At 42.2% G+C, this 17,139-nt stretch overlaps 1 protein-coding gene across 4 annotated transcripts in view; it reads right to left on the bottom strand.

Moving 5' to 3' along the window:
• LOC139574998 (casein kinase I) overlaps positions 1 to 17,139 on the bottom strand; it is a 43,850-nt gene that overhangs the window by 20,255 nt on the left and 6,456 nt on the right. For all 4 annotated transcript variants that reach the window (XM_071399873.1, XM_071399874.1, XM_071399875.1 and 1 more), the window contains exons 2-4: positions 15,749 to 16,113; positions 12,674 to 12,714; positions 10,044 to 10,113 (exon numbers count right to left, since the gene is read on the bottom strand). In XM_071399873.1, the coding sequence (XP_071255974.1) occupies positions 10,044 to 10,113; positions 12,674 to 12,714; positions 15,749 to 15,923 (286 nt within the window). In that variant the 5' untranslated portion in view covers positions 15,924 to 16,113. The remainder of the gene's footprint in view (positions 1 to 10,043; positions 10,114 to 12,673; positions 12,715 to 15,748; positions 16,114 to 17,139) is intronic.

Here is a 17,139-nt window from a genome sequence, read left to right as displayed (position 1 = left end):
GACCATTTGAATTGTGTTACACTCCTGTGGACCCATGCACTGAAAGCAGAATTGAAGTGCTGGGAATGAGAGGAGCTGTAGAGTGGCCTTGTGGGGGGGGAAAGCCTTGCATGTTATTTCTGCCTCGCCTGACGATGAGAGGTTGAACCCAGGGCAGCCACAGTCATCATTGATCAGCCAGATGGGAGGAGTAGCACAGACACGGACGTTCAGAGGTTTAGAGACCGATGCCTGCCAGGTATGCACTAACCAGAGGAAAAGGAGTAGTCTAAACCCAAACAGCCTGCGGAGATGGATGGCACTGTTCAAACAGGGTCAACTGACTGCAGTGTGTTGAGACTAATGCTCTATGTAGGCTACAGATGTAGGATCTTAAATTTGATCACCCTGTTGCATGAGAACTTTCCCACAATGTAGGAGATTTAAAATGTCCAGTGTATTTGATGTTTAAAAAGGCTTCTAAAGTTTGTAATTTCCACTTTGAAATTTCAGACTTGATTTTCCCTTACGAAAAACATATCAACCACTACAAAAATGTCCATTAATAATAATAATAATAATAATAATAATGATAATCCACACTTCCCATTGCTGCAGGATAATTTGTCTGCTTTAGAAAACTGTGTTTGAAATAACAACTAAGTTACGCTTTCAACTTACTCTTGAAAGTTGTAATAGTAGAATGCAAAAGGTTCAATTTAGAAATTGGGTAGTGCATCATCAGTTTTCCTCTTGACATGTCAGTCATTGCATACCTTAGAGAGATATTTAAAACATGTAAGAAATCTGCAGATCAACTAGCCCATGTCAGGAAACATTTTTCTGTTACCCCCAAGATTTTGTTGTAATGTTTGAGTCACTCTAACACATGAATACACATTAGGCAGAATGGCAACGTGTAAAATTGCAGGAAATAAGCTTTAAACCTGCAAAACGTTCTCTATGCCAACAAGAGGTGTGTGAACAATGTGTGTCATGAACAGTGCTTGTGCCAATAGAAATAGACGTGGGATGTTCCCCAATGCTGGAAGGCGGGGCCTGAGTGAAAAGAAGTTTGGGAACCCCTGTTGTAGAGGGCTCATATGTTGACTTTCTGAAGGTTGTGTGATGAACACAGCTTTAGGTTGTGTATGGCCAGTGTCAGCAGCGATGTATTCAGCACGGGCGGAAAAGGTACCCAATTGTCATACTTGAGTAAAAGATACCTTTATAGAAAATAACTCAATTAAAAAAAGTGAAAGTCACCCAGAAAAATAGTATACGAGTAAAAGTATTTGGTTTTAAATATACGTAAGTATCAACAGTAAATGTCATTGCTAAAAAATACTTAAGTATCAAAAGTAAAAGTTGAAATCATTTCACATTCCTTATAACAAGCAAACCAGACGGCACATTTATTATTATTTTTAATTTTTTTACAGATAGCCAGAAGCATTTGGGTTTAGTGAGTCCGCCTGAACCGAGGCAGTAGGGATGTTCTCTTGATAAGCGTTTGAATTTGACCATTTTCCTGTCCTGCTAAGCATTCGAAATGTAACGAGTACTTTTGGGTGTCAGGGAAAATGTATGGAGTAGAAAGTACGTTATTTTCTTTAGGAGTGTAGTGGAGTAATAGTAAAAAGTTGTCAAAAATATAAATAGTAAAGCACAGTACAGATAGCCCAAAAACGACTTAAGCAGTACTTTAAATTATTTTAGACCACTGGTATTGAGCATCGACACTGGTAAAAATCACAAAGGAGTTCATGTGTAGGCTGTGAGTTGATTCTGTGAAGAACTCAAACTCTTAACAAAAATACAAAGCATTCAATTGACTCAGTTAAATATTGCATAGGCAACATTTTTCAAATCAACACAAGTATTTTCTAAATCGCTAAAGCTGTAGAGGTGAAAATTCTCAAAATCTGTAAAAATCAATGGTTGGATGAGAATGTCTGACATTCAATGTTGGCAGTGTTCTCTGTTTGTTTTAACAGATGACAAACATTTCCCACAGTCACAAGTCGAATCATATTATTGGGAAGTAGGCTATTGCTGCCCAGACGGTGACCTCTACACAACATACAAAACAATACAGTCAAACAATTCAAAACAAAAACCATACAGCTAAACTTCAAGAAATTTAAAAAGAAATGCTTTCCTATCCAGTTCATCGATCTGATGGTGTATAATGATTTGTTCATTATTCATGGCTAACCCCCAGTAGAAATTGGTCACCTGAACTCAAAATAACTGAGAAAGTGAACTTTTAAGAACCAGCACAATCACTGCCAACCCCTGATTGGTAAATTAGAGAACAAGATCCAATGACACAAGGAAATAAAAAAATCTGACAGAATGAGTGAGACAGTATTATCAGCTAGCATCTACAGTGCCTTCAGAAAGTAGTCACACCCCTTTTGCCTCATTTGCTACGCATACAATTTCCCACGCATACCATTATCTGTAAGGTCTCTCAGTTGAGCAGTGAATTTCAAAACAGATTCAACCACAAAGAACAGGGAGGTTTTCCAATACCTCGCAAAGGGCAGATGGGTTCAAATAAAAAAAAGAAGACATTGAATATCACTTTTAGCATGGTGAAGTTATTAATTACACTTCGGATTGTGTATTAACACACCCAGTCACTACAAAGATACAGGCGTCCTTCCTAACTCAGTTGCCGGAGAGGAAGGAAACCACTCATGGATTTCACCATGAGGCCAATGGTGACTTTAAAACAGTTAAGAGTTTAATGGCTGTGATAGGAGAAAACTGAGGATGGATCAACAACATCCACAATACTAACCTAATTGAGTGAAAAGGAAGCCTGTACAGAATAAAAAAATTAAAAAGCATCCCGTTTGCAACAAGGCACTAAAGTAATACTGCAAAGAATGTGGCAGGGCAATTCACTTTGTGCTGAATCAAAGTAATATGTTTGGGGCAAATCCAATACAACACATTACTGCGTACCACTCCTCATATTTTCAAGCGTAGTGGTGCCTGCATCATGTTATGGGTACGCTTGTAAACGTTAAGGACTGGGGAGTTTCAGGATAAAAAAGAAACTGAATGGAGCTAAGCACAGGCAAAGTCATAGAGGAAAACCTGGTTCAGTCTGCTTTCCACCAGACACTGGGAGATAAATTCACCTTTCAGCAGGCCAATAACGTAAAACACTAGGCCAAATCTACATTGGAATTACTTACCAAGAAGACCGTGAGGACTTCAATATGCTTGAAAATGTATGGCAAGACCTGAAAATGGTTGTCTAGTAATGATCAACAACCAACAGGGCCTAAAATGAACACCCGCTACCTGCGGGTAGATTTTGACATTGGCGGGTAAGATGTCTATTTCACCAGGCACGTTGGCGGGTGGTCAGGGCTCCACAGTGTGAGCATTTCACTCGCATTTGTCAATAAAAATAGTTAAGTACGATCACATTTGCAGTAAAATAAATGCTGCAGCAGCTGTTTTCATAGTATTTCTGCTGTTTTGTATCATAGCTGGTAAATTAATCATACAAAGTCAAAGAACTACGAATCCTATAGCCTATTCCATCTCGCGCAGCAACACTGCCTGGCTGGCGGCTATGCGCACGTGAAGAGCTGCGCACAGGCATAAACCGGATGTCTGCTGAAGTGAGACTTTGTCCTTGTGTTTCTTGGCAAATTATGCTGTTTTATTCACAAGCTAGGTTGTTTTTGTTTGCATTTCAACTGCTAGAGAAGAGAAGACAACACTTCTACTAAGACTAAATCTCACAGGCACAAACATGACTGGAGGTGTGGAAAGCGCTTAGAGACTTTCCCAGAAAGACTCACTGCTGTAATCACTGCCAAAGGCGATTCTAATGTATTGACTCAGGGGGTTGAATACTTATCGAATCAAGATAGTGTTTGATTTTTCAGTAATTTATAACTAATGTTAGAATTTTTTTCCCACTTTGACTGACTACTTTTGGTAGATTGTTGACAAAAATTGACAATTAAATCAATGTTAAACCCACTTTGTAACAGAACAAAATGTGGAAAAAGTCGAGGGGTGTGAATATTTTCTGAAGGCAATGTACACTAGGGGGGAATAAACAGCTGGAACAGGTTCTATTTTGTGCTGTGTCGGGGGCCAATTAGCCTGTTTTGTAGGTTGCCAATTGTGAAACAGGAGTAGGCATTGACATCTCGGGTGCTCGCGGGGAGCCAAGGCAGGAGTGAAAAACCAAGTGGCACCATGGGGATGAGCTGTGAACAAGGGCTAATAAGAGGCTTCAAACAGGACCTCCATTTCCCTGCCAAGGGGCAGAAGATGCATGGTGGAATAGATTTAGCTAACTGGGACATTTTGATCCTGCTGTAGACTGATGTGCAGTTCTGTCAATGACATATCATAATCAGGGAGACAATAAAAGGACAGGTTTACCTCACCAAATCTAGTTTGTCAGGCCTAAAATACGAGCGACACAGGTGGCCAAACAAGTCATTACTGCAGCGGAAGCAGACTCATCCATCCTGGACAGATGACTGAGCAGCCTGGGCCTTACGGCAATAAAACATGAATTTATGGGAAGGATTGGCTGGCGGGAGAGCGCTTTGATGAACCATTAGTATCCACTTTCAAGCCATTGTGCGCACATCAGATATTCTCATAACACTGCAGCACTGTGCTTATAATTCTGAACAAGGTGCTCCTGTACTCTACTCATAGTATTGAGATGTTTTAACCAAATAAAAATGTTTCAACTGTTGCACCATTTTAAAAACTACTACCATATGCCAACCTTGCCTGACGACTCAAACTGAATTCTTCCACTGCTCTTTGTTCGCTACAGTCTGAGATTGCCATCATTAAAAGTTGTTTGTGGGGGATGTCAGAATGAGGGGTGTTGTACAAAACAGTCATTAGATAATTTCTAACCAAAGCAGAGTATCAAAGCCAGTGACACATTCTCAAAAAACTGCTTTACCCACGTGTGTTCTGGCTCTGGTCCAACCCATCAGTTTCTGGGACCAATCCGAACGGTTAGAATGTGTTTGCGTTCTATAAATCATTGGGGAGGTGATTAGATCCAGACTCATTGCGGAGAAGCAACTAACGTCCGTGGGCGTGTTGTAGCGTTTGGCCGGAGAAAGGAGTTTGGGTAGCCTGGAAAATGCCAACCACCAATAGCTGACAATACAAGGAAACTCTTGTTCTCTCTGAAACAAGTCCAGACATGCCCACAGGGATTTTCTGATATGCAGGGGAATTTCCAAACTTACTGAACTCCCAGAGAGAAAATAAGTTCATACTGTGAAGATGTAGTAGGTCTATATCAAGCAGCGTTGTGTGTTATTACAGTCAATATTTATTAAGTCCATGGAAGAGAAAGATCGTTTGAGCAACCTTCACTAGGGTTGGGCAATATCTGGATACATCCAGCCATCCACCTGTCCAAACATCCTTGATATACGATTGTATTACCTTTTCTTTTTTCTTTCCCCCCCGGGGCTGGGGAGAGCACGTCACTGCAACCCTCACAATAAAATATTAAGTTGAAGCTGGTACGTCTTTGGAGACAAAGGAAGATATTATATTAAGGGCACATATTAAGTATAACTAAAACATTCAGTATTTTGAGAATCACCGTAGAAACGGTCCCGTGTTTAGGTCCTGTGGTGAACGAGCGAGAGGAAGAAGGGCAGAGAAAAATCCAACTTAACAGCAACCTGTCCCTGTCAACCTGTCCCAGCCAGTCAGCCCTAGAGCACATTGACTGCCTGCAGACACACCTACAGAGCTGTCATGTGACTGATCCTTCTATGCCGGTGTATGACATGCCTAAGGAGCCGTCATGTGACTGATCCATCTATGCCGGCGTATGACACGCCTACAGACCCGTCATGTGACTGATCCATCTATGCCGGTGTATGGGAAAAGGGCTACAGATAATGCTGCTCTGGAACAAAGTTCTTTCAATAAACACATGAGAGGACGGGGGAGGTCTCTCCTCTCATCTCTTCTCTGCGAGCAGCGGTGCTTGTAAGACTAGGTCGGTTGGAGGCTGCAGCTAAGAGGCAGTCATGCTGAAAGCCATAGGAGGAACACATCATGGTTATTTCTGGAAATGAAAAATGAGTAGCCCAACCCTCCCACGCTACAAATGTTCCCAAGCAAACATTTACTTGACAACACTTTGGATAATATTGTGTGAGTTTGTTTGGACAAGTCGAATAGAATCAGGGTGCTTTTCGCCTGCAATTTCTCCTTGCACAGCACCAAGTGACATGGACTGGGTGGGTAGAGAGTTGGTTTTGCTGTACATCTCATTGGCAAGTCTTGATCCTCTTCTTACTACCTATAGAACCATCCACCCAGAAACATTAGGTGTACCGTGTCACTGTGAAGTACCTCACAGCAAGATGATATGGCAAAGGGTTTAGTCTTCTATACAAACAACGACCGCACACAGCCCCAATCTGAAAGGGCAGAGATTAAGCTGCTCTCTTTCTTTAAGAAGAACAGCATCGTTCCACCAAACAGGATGCTTCCATTCATCTCAATTAGATGTGGTTGAATCATTAATCCATCTGTTTATCCCTCACATCTAGAGCCAACATCTGCCCTCAATGGGAGCAAGACAATGATCCTGAGGGGAGTCGGGATTTAAATGTGCAAGTGCATGTTGAGACTTATGCAGAGCTATACAAGTTAGCTCGTTTCCCCATAAATCCCTAGACTTATTCAAGTCAGTAGGAACAAGCAGGGCAACTTTTATTGAACAAATTCAGCTCGGTTTAAATTTCATTTAGCTTTTCTGCTGAGTCACCTTCAGATGATTGGCCGGTTGGTTTATGGGCTAGGTGTCTCCTGGCCTGATCCAATCAGAGGCTGTAGTGGTGACCAGAGAGCTGGTGTAGTGGTACAGTGCTGGGCATGGCTCCTGCCAGGGCCTTTACTTGGCACGCTGGATGAAAAGCCAAAATGAGTGTGACATCATGGCATTTGGGCATAGAACATTTTCACATACCCAAAAAGCCTGGGTAGGAGGTAGAAAAAAGAAAATAAAAAAGCAGAATGTCTTTTCCCCACTAGCACAGACTTTGCTGATAAAGGGAAAATGTACTATGATTGCAATATGTTGTCTCACCTAGCGATCTTAGGATGAATGCACTAATTGTAAGTCGCTCTGGATAAGGGCATCTGCAAAATGACTAAAATGTAATATGAGGTAAGTTAGTGCTTAGACAGGCAGTCCCACTAAATAATGAATGAGTTTCCGCATGGTTGGCTTTTTCCACTCTTTACGTCTGCGAGCGTGACAGTAGACGCGGCATGCTCTTTGTTGGACTAGCCCAAGGGTGGGCAACATATGGCCTTGCAGTCCAGAACGCAAATTGCTTTTGACTAAATAAATATTATCCGAATTTGGAAATCCCGATGGGGCCCTTGAGCCAAAATTATTTCTCACCCCTGGACTAGACAATACTCACACCAACCGGTCTACTCTGTAGGGCAAAGGCACTAGGCAGCGCCGTCAGAGAGCTGTGACCTGTGCAAAAGAACCAGACCTACCTTCACATTCCAACCCAGACGCAAGAATTGGAGAACAAACTGGTTGTACATATCAGCCACTCTTGAAGGACAATGGAAGTCCAATAGGAAGTGGCTCTGTACTTGAAAGATAATGGAAGTCCAATAGGAAGTGGTTCTGTACTTGAAAGACAATGGAAGTCCAATAGGAAGTGGTTCTGTACTTGAAAGATAATGGAAGTCCAATAGGAAGTGGTTCTGTACTTGAAAGACAATGGAAGTCCAATAGGAAGTGGTTCTGTACCTGAAAGATAATGGAAGTCCAATAGGAAGTGGTTCTGTACTTGAAAGACAATGGAAGTCCAATAGGAAGTGGTTCTGTACTTGAAAGATAATGGAAGTCCAATAGGAAGTGGTTCTGTACTTGAAAGACAATGGAAGTCCAATAGGAAGTGGTTCTGTATTATTAAAAACTGACATGCTTCAGCTTTGAAGCTTAATCTTAAAACTCCTGATTATGAAACAAAGAGCAACCTACTCCTCAGTTGCAATTGATGTTGTTGTCTGATGCACTAGCCTGCTCCATAGTTGGCTGGCGTGAGCCTGACAAGGACATATCCTATCTCCATTTCTGGAAGAATGACCTTCGGTAGAGCTTTTACTGCTTTCCCAACAAACAAAGAAAACACCAATGAAAAAGCACTGTTTTCACCATGGTTTAATAGGAGCTTCTTAGAGCAGCTATTAAAAGATCCCTTCATTTCTATTTTATCTCAGCGTGTGGGTTTCCACCCATTTCCTCAGATACTCAGGGAGGGGAAAGAAGTAGTGTTTTCCTTAATCTAATGTTCTATAATGATCATTACGTCTTCCTGACAGTGGCTGGTGTAAGGGGGGGGGGGGGGGGGGGGGGGGTTGTTGAGGGAAATGGAGTCACGGACAGTTGAAGAGGTGTCATGAATACTATTTGATGAGAAATGGAGTTGATTTTTCAACTTCCTGGATGTCTGGGTGGGGATGGAGGTATTATTTGGGGAATTGTGTGTCTTTATGTGAAACCTGCGTGAACTTTTGGGGATAACATTTCTGCCATGGGCTGTACAGCATTAACTAGTAACTGTTCTACACAGAAATGCAACAGCAGCGAGCAGCTTTTGAATGTTTAGGCAAGTTTGAACAAAATCAAATTCCTCCTCTTCTGAAGTTGATTCAAGCAGTGTGAAACATATAAGCATCAAGACAGGCACAAATGACGATGGGGAAATTATTTTTTTGTCTGACGTCCAAATCGTTTAGGCCTTTTTGCTTAAAAACGTAAACATAAAAAAAAAAAAACATGTTATCTGCAGAACTTGTTAGGTGGAAAACTTTAGACAAAAACAAGCAATTCATACAATTCCAGATTTTGTTGTATTAACAGGTCTCGTTACACAGAAAAGGCCTCCATGGTAGCAACCAGAACTGAGCTCAAATTCATCCTCAGCATCGCACACTTTCTCTCTAAACGTTGAGGTAGTGCTTAGCAATGACGCGTAGCTAGCACAGCTGGCATTTAAACGTGACACCTGTAAACTGTAAAGGTAAAGGGTCACATCTCTGCTAGGTGTTGGCGGTGGCGAATGACAGCACTTCCTGTATAGGGGGGGTGCAAATGCCGAGATCAAACACCACACAGACAAAGGAGATGGCTTGTCGTAGCCATGCATCCACAGTCACTTATCTTCCTCCCCAGAGAACAGACACACAAACAATCAGGGCAGTTGTTCCCAGGAACATTAGGCCAGAGGAGTCTTATCAGCACTGGGGAAAGGAAGTTGCTTTCTGCTGCACCTGGTGGTGGGGGGCTTCAAGTTGTATGGGCGAGAAATACGGGGATAGCCTTTCCTTCCTGTTGTGGATTCTCCCTCCCTGGTAAACCAACAGCCTAGTGTCAAAACCAACATATGAGGTATAGTGGCAGCCTAGTGGTTAGAGCGTTGGGCCAGTAACCGAAAGGTTGCTGGATCGAATCCCCGAGCTGACAAGGTAAAAATCTGTCGTTCTGCCCCTTAGCAAGGCAGTCGATTAAGACAGCCCCCCGCACCTCTTTGATTCAGAGGGGTTAAATGTGGAAGACACATTTCAGTTGAAGGCATTCCGTTCTAAAACTGACTTGGTATCCCCCTTTCCCTTAGTGCCTGTCTTGCAAATATTGTCTCGTGCTTCATGTGTCCTACAAGCCCAAACTCCCATTGCAGGCGTGTGCACCTTTCATCTAGGTTAAGATCATAGTCTCGGCTGATGACACCAAACACAACGGATTTTAATCATTTATATTTGAGATGGCCAACCAATTTACAGGTCAAACAAGTCCCTTGCACGAAATGAAGCTGAAATATTCTCAAAATGAATGTCAAAGCTTATCGTTGTCATCTAGAGGGAGTAATCACTTATTGTGGAAATGCAGTAATCTTTTTGTTAAATCAACCAAAAACAGTTGAGTGATTGTCATGCAGCAACACAAGAACACCAGGGAACAGGAATGAAGATAATCCAGAGCGTGACCTTACCTGTACTTCCTAATGTTTTGTAGAACCGGTACTCCAAATGTAACTGTGGTGCCCTCGACTTGACTGGTTCCTGCGCGACAGGGTACAACAAAGCACTTCAATTAACAATGGGGGGGGGGGGAAATACACTTTTACTGACTGGCAGTTTCCCCCCCAGCATTTGGGTTCAAATTGCTGACTTAAATTGGAATGAGACTTTTGCCAGGTTCATAATTTTTGGTAGTACAGCAATTTATAGCCGTCTGGAGAGCTATTAGAATGGCATGAGTCATTTCCCGTGCCACAGCTTTTAGAGGCACACCTAAGCTGGCATTTCCACCAGCTACTATTTATCTGCTTGTCCAGAACAGTCCTGCCAGGCAACCATCGTGCCACACATATCCCAGCCTAGCTTGTGATGTATGAAGAGCATTAGGACTATTAACTTCAATACATGTTAACGTGACCCCTGTAAAAGATACCTGCTAAGAGCTCAGAAATCTGCATTTTCTAAAAATATCTGTTTAAATAATATAATCACCTGCGTTTTATATTGAAAGTCAAGTGTTTTGTCTTTCAATATAAATAAAGTGGTTCGGGGAGTGCAACTATAGTTTTCCTTCACCAAAAATACATTAAATGCAACACATTTGGCAGAAAATAGCTTCATTTTCATCAGATGACAACAGAAGTGCAACGGTATTTGGCTGGCAGCCACACAAGTAAATGAGCTTACAATGAATAAGCTAGTTTTTGTGTGTGCAAAAAACAATGCATGGCCATCAAATGTCTAATGTTTATTATAGAAAGAATGCAGCCAGCTACATTTCCTAATGTTTTGCTTGAAGTTAATCTTGCATTTTACCAGAGAAAAGTAGACTACACTGAGAAAAGTACCTGAGAAAAGTAGCTACACATCAGTCAGAGCGCTGTCTGCTGATAGAATGACCGTTCGTGTGAATTCTCACCGAGAGGAGAATTGCAACTGAAGCACAAAATGTGTCTGATGACAGCAGAAATTACAATAAGTTTACAAAAATGTAGTAATATATGTGTTTATAATAAAATAAAATTGGGTGAAAAACAGAGAATTCTGCGTTACATGCTAACCACGTTAGAGGTGCGAGCGTACCGCTGTGACACTCGGGAGCCCAAAATCTATGGTTTCGACCATGATTAAATAATAATGGATTGGATTTATATAGTGCCATTCTACCAAATGAGGTATTAAAAGCGCTTTACATAGTAATGAGGAAACAACCATTTTGTGCCAGAACGCTCACCACACATCAGCTAGCATTGTGGAGCGGTGAAGCATGATAAATGCCAATTAGGAATGAGGTGGATGATTAGGTGGCCATGATGGAAATGGGGCAGGTTGGGAATTTAGCAAGGACACAGAGGTTAACACCTGGAATCAGTGCCATGGGATTTTTAAATATCACAGAGTCAGGACACCGGTTTAATGTCACATCAGGAAGACGGCACCCTATGCAGGGCAATGTCCCCTTCACTGCCCTGGAGCATTGGGATTCGATCTTAAGACCAGGGGGCCCTCCAACACCACTTCCAACAGCATCTGGTCTCCCATCCAGGGACATACTAGGGGCAACCTGTTTAGCTTCAGAGGCAAGCCAGCAGTGGGATGCAGGGTGGTATGATGGTATGCTGACAATTAGGCCTAGTCACGTCCACATAAAAAAGGACAAGTCTAATTTCCCTTTCAGTATCAATCCTCAGAAATCTTAGTTTGTAAACAAAGACTTCAGTAGCCTACAATTGATATGCATTCATTCTGCCCCGATTCTAAGCATACAGAGCAGTGCTGCTGTCAAGTGCCTCATACGACAGCCCCCAAACTCCTCTAGACCTGTCCTCCAGAGAAATTACTGCCAGGGCTCACCATGTTGACTGTCAACAACTTAAAAACAGTCTTCTGCTTCAAAGGCAGAGTCTGATGTTTTTCAGGCGACGTGTCCTCTGGGAGTGTAAAAGCGAGGCTGGTCGCATGCATGCCTCACTAGGCCTTTGCTCAATTATTGATGAGTGACAGATTATGCGTGTAGCCTACATCAGGCCTTTGGGTCACCGCTAACTGTGTTCGCAGCTTATGCCTGCCCATACCATAACCCCACTGCTACCATTGGGCACTGTTATACACGCTGTCTGCCATCTGCCCTGTACAGTCGAAACTGGGATTTATCTGTGAAGAGCACACCTCTCCAGCGTGCCAGTGTTCATCGTAGCTGAGCATTTGCCCACCGAAGTTGGTTACGACGCCGAACTACAGCCAGGTCAAGACCCTAACTGAGCACGCAGATGAGCTTCCATGAGACGGTTTCTGACAGTTTGCGCAGAAATTATTCGGTTGTGCAAACCCAGTTTTATCAGCTGTCCGGGTGGTTGGTCTCAGACGATGCTGCATGTGAAGAAGCTTCTTGATATGCCACACCTGTCAGGTGGATGGATTATCTTGGCAAAGGAGAAATGCTCACTAAACGGGATGTAAACAAATATGTCCAACAAATTGAGAAATAAGCTTATTGTGTGTATGGAAAATTTCCGTGATCTTTTATTTCAGCTCACGAAACCAACACGTTGTGTTAATATTTATGTTCAGTGCAGTTTATTTTTTACAGGAGAGTACTTACCAGTTTAATAGCTACATACTCGTTGGTGTAGAGATTTTTACCTGAAACAAAGCAGAGAGAGGTGGCATTCAGATAAGAGCCCTTTGGTTATTACTCAACCTACTGAAGGGCTTGCCTAAATAGAGTGTTTTGGTGTTTAGCCTAGTAGACAGCAAACGACCATCTCCAAAAGCAGTTTCAGATCAGGACAAAAAAGCTTTAGAAAAAGTGAGCTCTGTGTTGCTCAGGGGCACTTCAGTCCAGCCTCAAGAAAGGAGTGTGTATGCATCAATCTATGTCTAGACAGAGGTTTGTGTGTGACCCAATGATTTACAGTTGAAGTCAGAAGTTTACATACACCTTAGCCAAAATACATTTAAACTCAGTTTCACAATTCCTGACATTTAATCCTAGTAAAAATTCCCTGTTTTAGGACAGTTAGGATCACTTTATTTTAAGAATGTGAAATGTCAGAATAATAGTAGAGAATGATTAATTTCAGCTTTTATTTCTTTCATCACATTCTCAGTGGGTCAAAAGTTTACATACACTCAAATTAGTATTTGGTACCATTGCCTTTAAATTGTTTAACTTGGGTAAAACATTTCTGGTAGCCTTCCACAAGCTTCCCACAATAAGTTGGGTGAATTTTGGCCCATTACTCCTGACAGAACTGGTGTAACTGAGTCAGGTTTGTAGGTCACCTTGCTCGCACACACTTTTTCAGTTCTGCCCACAAATGTTCTATAGGATTGAGGTCAGGGCTTTGTGATGGCCACTCCAATACCTGGAATTTGTTGTCTTTAAGCCATTTTGCCACAACTTTGGAAGTATGCTTGGGGTCATTGTCAATTTGGAAGAACCATTTGCGACCAAGCTTTAACTTCCTGACGGATGTCTTGAGATGTTGCTTCAATATATCCACATAATTTTCCTGCCTCATGATGCCATCTATTTTGTGAAGTGCACCAGTCCCTCCTGCAGCAAAGCACCCCCACAACATGATGCTGCCACCCCCGTGCCTCACGGTTGGGATGGTGTTCTTCGGCTTGAAAGCCTCCCCCTTTTCCCAGCTAACATAACGATGGTCATTATTGCCAAACAGTTCTATTTTTGTTTCATCAGACCAGAGGACATTTCTCCAAAAAGTATGATCTTTGTCCCCATGTGTAGTTCCAAACCGTAGTCTGGATTTTTTATGGCGGTTTTTGAGCAGTGGCTTCTTCCTTGCTGAGCGGCCTATCAAGGTTATGTTGATATAGGACTCGTTTTACTGTGGATATAGATACTTCACAAGGTCCTTTGCTGTTGTTCTGGGATTGATTTGCACTTTCCGCACCAAAGTATGTTCATCTCTAGGAGACAGAACGAGTCTCCTTCCTGAGTAGGTATGATGGCTGCGTGGTCCCATGGTGTTTATACTTGCGTACTATTGTTTGTACAGACGAATGTGGTACCTTCAGGCGTTTGGAAATTGCTCCCAAGGATGAACCAGACTTGGGGAGGTCTACAATTTATTTTCTGGGGTCTTGGCTGATTTCTTTTGATTTTCCCATGATGTCAAGCAAAGAGGCACTGAGTTGGAAGGTAGGCCTTGAAATACATCCACAAGTACACCTCCAATTGACTCAAATGATGTCAATTAGCCTATCAGAAGCTTCTAAAGCCATGACAATTTTCTTGAATTTTCCAAGCTGTTTAAAGGCACAGCCAATTTTGTGTATGTAAACTTCTGACCCACTGGAATTGTGATACAGTGAAATAATCTGTCTGTAAATAATTGTTGGGAAAATTACTTTTGTCATGCACAAAGTAGATGTCCTAACCGACTTGCCAAAACTATAGTTTGTTAACAAGAAATTTGTGGAGTGGTTGAAAAACTAGTTTTAATGACTCCAACCTAAGTGTAATGTAAACTTCCGACTTCAACTGTATCTCAACACTAGATGACTAATGTGGGCGCTGTGTTGAAGCCACCGTGCTGACATCTTGGCTCTCCCTCACAACTGCAAAAAATATTTAGAAAGCTATAGAAATGCATTTATTAATGTCTACATTCGTTTTAACCACATTATATAACAGAAACCTTATGCAAACTTTCAAATTATATTATGTGAGCTAAACACAAAAATAAAAGAACATTTTCCATAGTATATATATTTTTAGATAACTAATGTTATGGACGAAAACAAAAAAAGAGTTAAATAAATGTAATGTAATTTAATTTTCTTTTAAATAATGTAGAATTCCAGTCATTCATATGGAGGACTGCTCTTAAATGGGGAGCGCCAATATGGCCGACCGGTGGTTTCAAAGCCTCTCAATGGCCAATACCAGGTTTTATAAACATCATTGGTGTGACCCCAGTATGCTCCATTCAGCAAGCAGGCCCCGCCTATGGCCATCACATGTACTAGCTACTCAATTAAGAGAAATGCATTGATTATTGGTACAGCAGCATAGCAGAGTGCCACATGTACCACTACAATGGAATTCTGTACACAGACACAATGTTAGTGCTGATGGGTCTCAGAGACAGTTGTTGTGTCGGTCTTGTGTTGCTGTGGGAGGTTATAATATAACCAGTTATAACAGCACACGTTGAAGCCGATAAACCTGATCAGTCCTCCGTGTCATTGGATTGTCAGAATGTCATGAATTTAGCATCTGAAATATGGCTTTTATGTTCCTGGCCATGATAGGCCAAGCCACTGAAATCCTGTGCATTATTTATGTGATTACTATGAAGCAGGCATGAATAAATCACAATCAATATATGCCTATCCCCGTGAGCCCAAAATAAAAGCACTATGGACAACATAAGCGATGCTGGGTCTGGGAGGCTCGTATGGCCAATAGTGATGCACGGTATACCGGTACCACGGTAATATACTACTCAGTATCGTGATACTTGGTCTTGTACCGTATTGTAAGTAAAACGTTGGTATCATGACAACACTAGTGGCCAACACATCGTATGAAATGATCAACACAACAAAGAGCAGTTCATGTTACCCCATGTAAACTGAGTGTTCTTGGGTGGTTCAATATGAAATACAGTCCTACCTTTATAAAGATTACATTAACTCCTCTTACCGAGCTTCAGTTCTCCGAAGTTGCCGCACCCGATCTTCTTGCCCACGCGGAAGTTGGGTCCCACCATGAGAACCCCGGAGGAGGCTGAGGAGCTGGAGGGTCTGGAGTGCCCGCTGCGCCCCTGTGCCACCTTGCTGCTCCTCGCCGGCCGTTCACCCTCTTTTGGATGGTCCATGGCACTGCGGGCACCGCCGGGCGGCGGCTGCTGCTTCGAGGGATCCAGTTAGAGGCCTCGGGCCGTGCCCACCACAGCCCCGTCACTGGCACAGGGCCGCTGGCTGCCCCTTCGCCCCCCTCTACCACTCACTGTGGTGGCTGGCCGATGTGCTTGACATCGGGGTCGGACCAGGGAAGAGATAGGAGACCTGGGGAGCAAGCACGGAGTAAACACGTTAGGAGAAGTCTCCCAGCACAATGTCATTGAGTGAATGAGGACCATGGTGGTTTAAAGAGGTGATCTTTGACTCAGCACTTTGGTTTCACCAGCAGGCCATCAATTAATCTAGACTGACTGTCCTACGAGGCACCTGGCCAATATGGGCTCCATATTTTGTTCTTAACTGAATTGCCCAGTTAAAAAAAAAAAAAGAAAGAAAATGAAAATATAGCTACTGAGATCAATTGTCTGGCTGAACGGGACATACTTCAAATCAGAGCATGCTGGACTGCTTATGACCATGCTTATTAAAGCTAGGAATCCTTAGTTGCTACAGCAATGTTTTTAACTTAATGATTTTTACCCATTGATTTGATGACTATAAACATATAAATGCAGTGTGAGTTTAGATCAACTCTCATACCCATTCAGAACACAAAATAAACTTCTAATTTTACTGTAAACTAACACTGTATAGGCTCAAAATTAAAATATAATTTTGATATCATGGATGGTCAGGTCTTGCATATATAGCTCTGCCTATGAATTTGAGTGTTTACATTTCTCTAAGCCCATCCCTAAGCTTTTTACCAAAACAGAGGCAGGGTAACACTTTGTCATTGTTTTAACCAAGGATTCCAGCCTTAAGGAGACAAATAATATGTTGAGTAGGACAAAGTCGAGCACATGAACTACAGTCAATTTCTTATCATTGTCTACTATAGAAAGGTGAACAGAATAGTACATTGTTGTATGTCTCGCGCTACCACCGAAGACTTGCTAGAGAGAAACTAACCAACATGAAATGTAGACAAGAGGTTTGACCCTGGAGACAAAGTGAAAGTCGTGATTTTAATCATCTTAGATTACACCCACTGGCTGTATTCAAGGATGTGGGTAGTGAGATTATTATGTAAACCATTACATAAAGTTGTCTCACAGCAGGGAAACAGAATCACAACTTTACACACAGCCTGGACTTCATCAACACAATGTCTTGCCCATGAGAGTCTGT

Source organism: Salvelinus alpinus, chromosome 5 (genome assembly GCF_045679555.1).
Source record: "Salvelinus alpinus chromosome 5, SLU_Salpinus.1, whole genome shotgun sequence".
NCBI lineage: Eukaryota > Metazoa > Chordata > Actinopteri > Salmoniformes > Salmonidae > Salvelinus > Salvelinus alpinus.
Note: the sequence above shows the minus strand (reverse complement) of the source record. Positions and strands in the feature narration are given on the sequence as shown.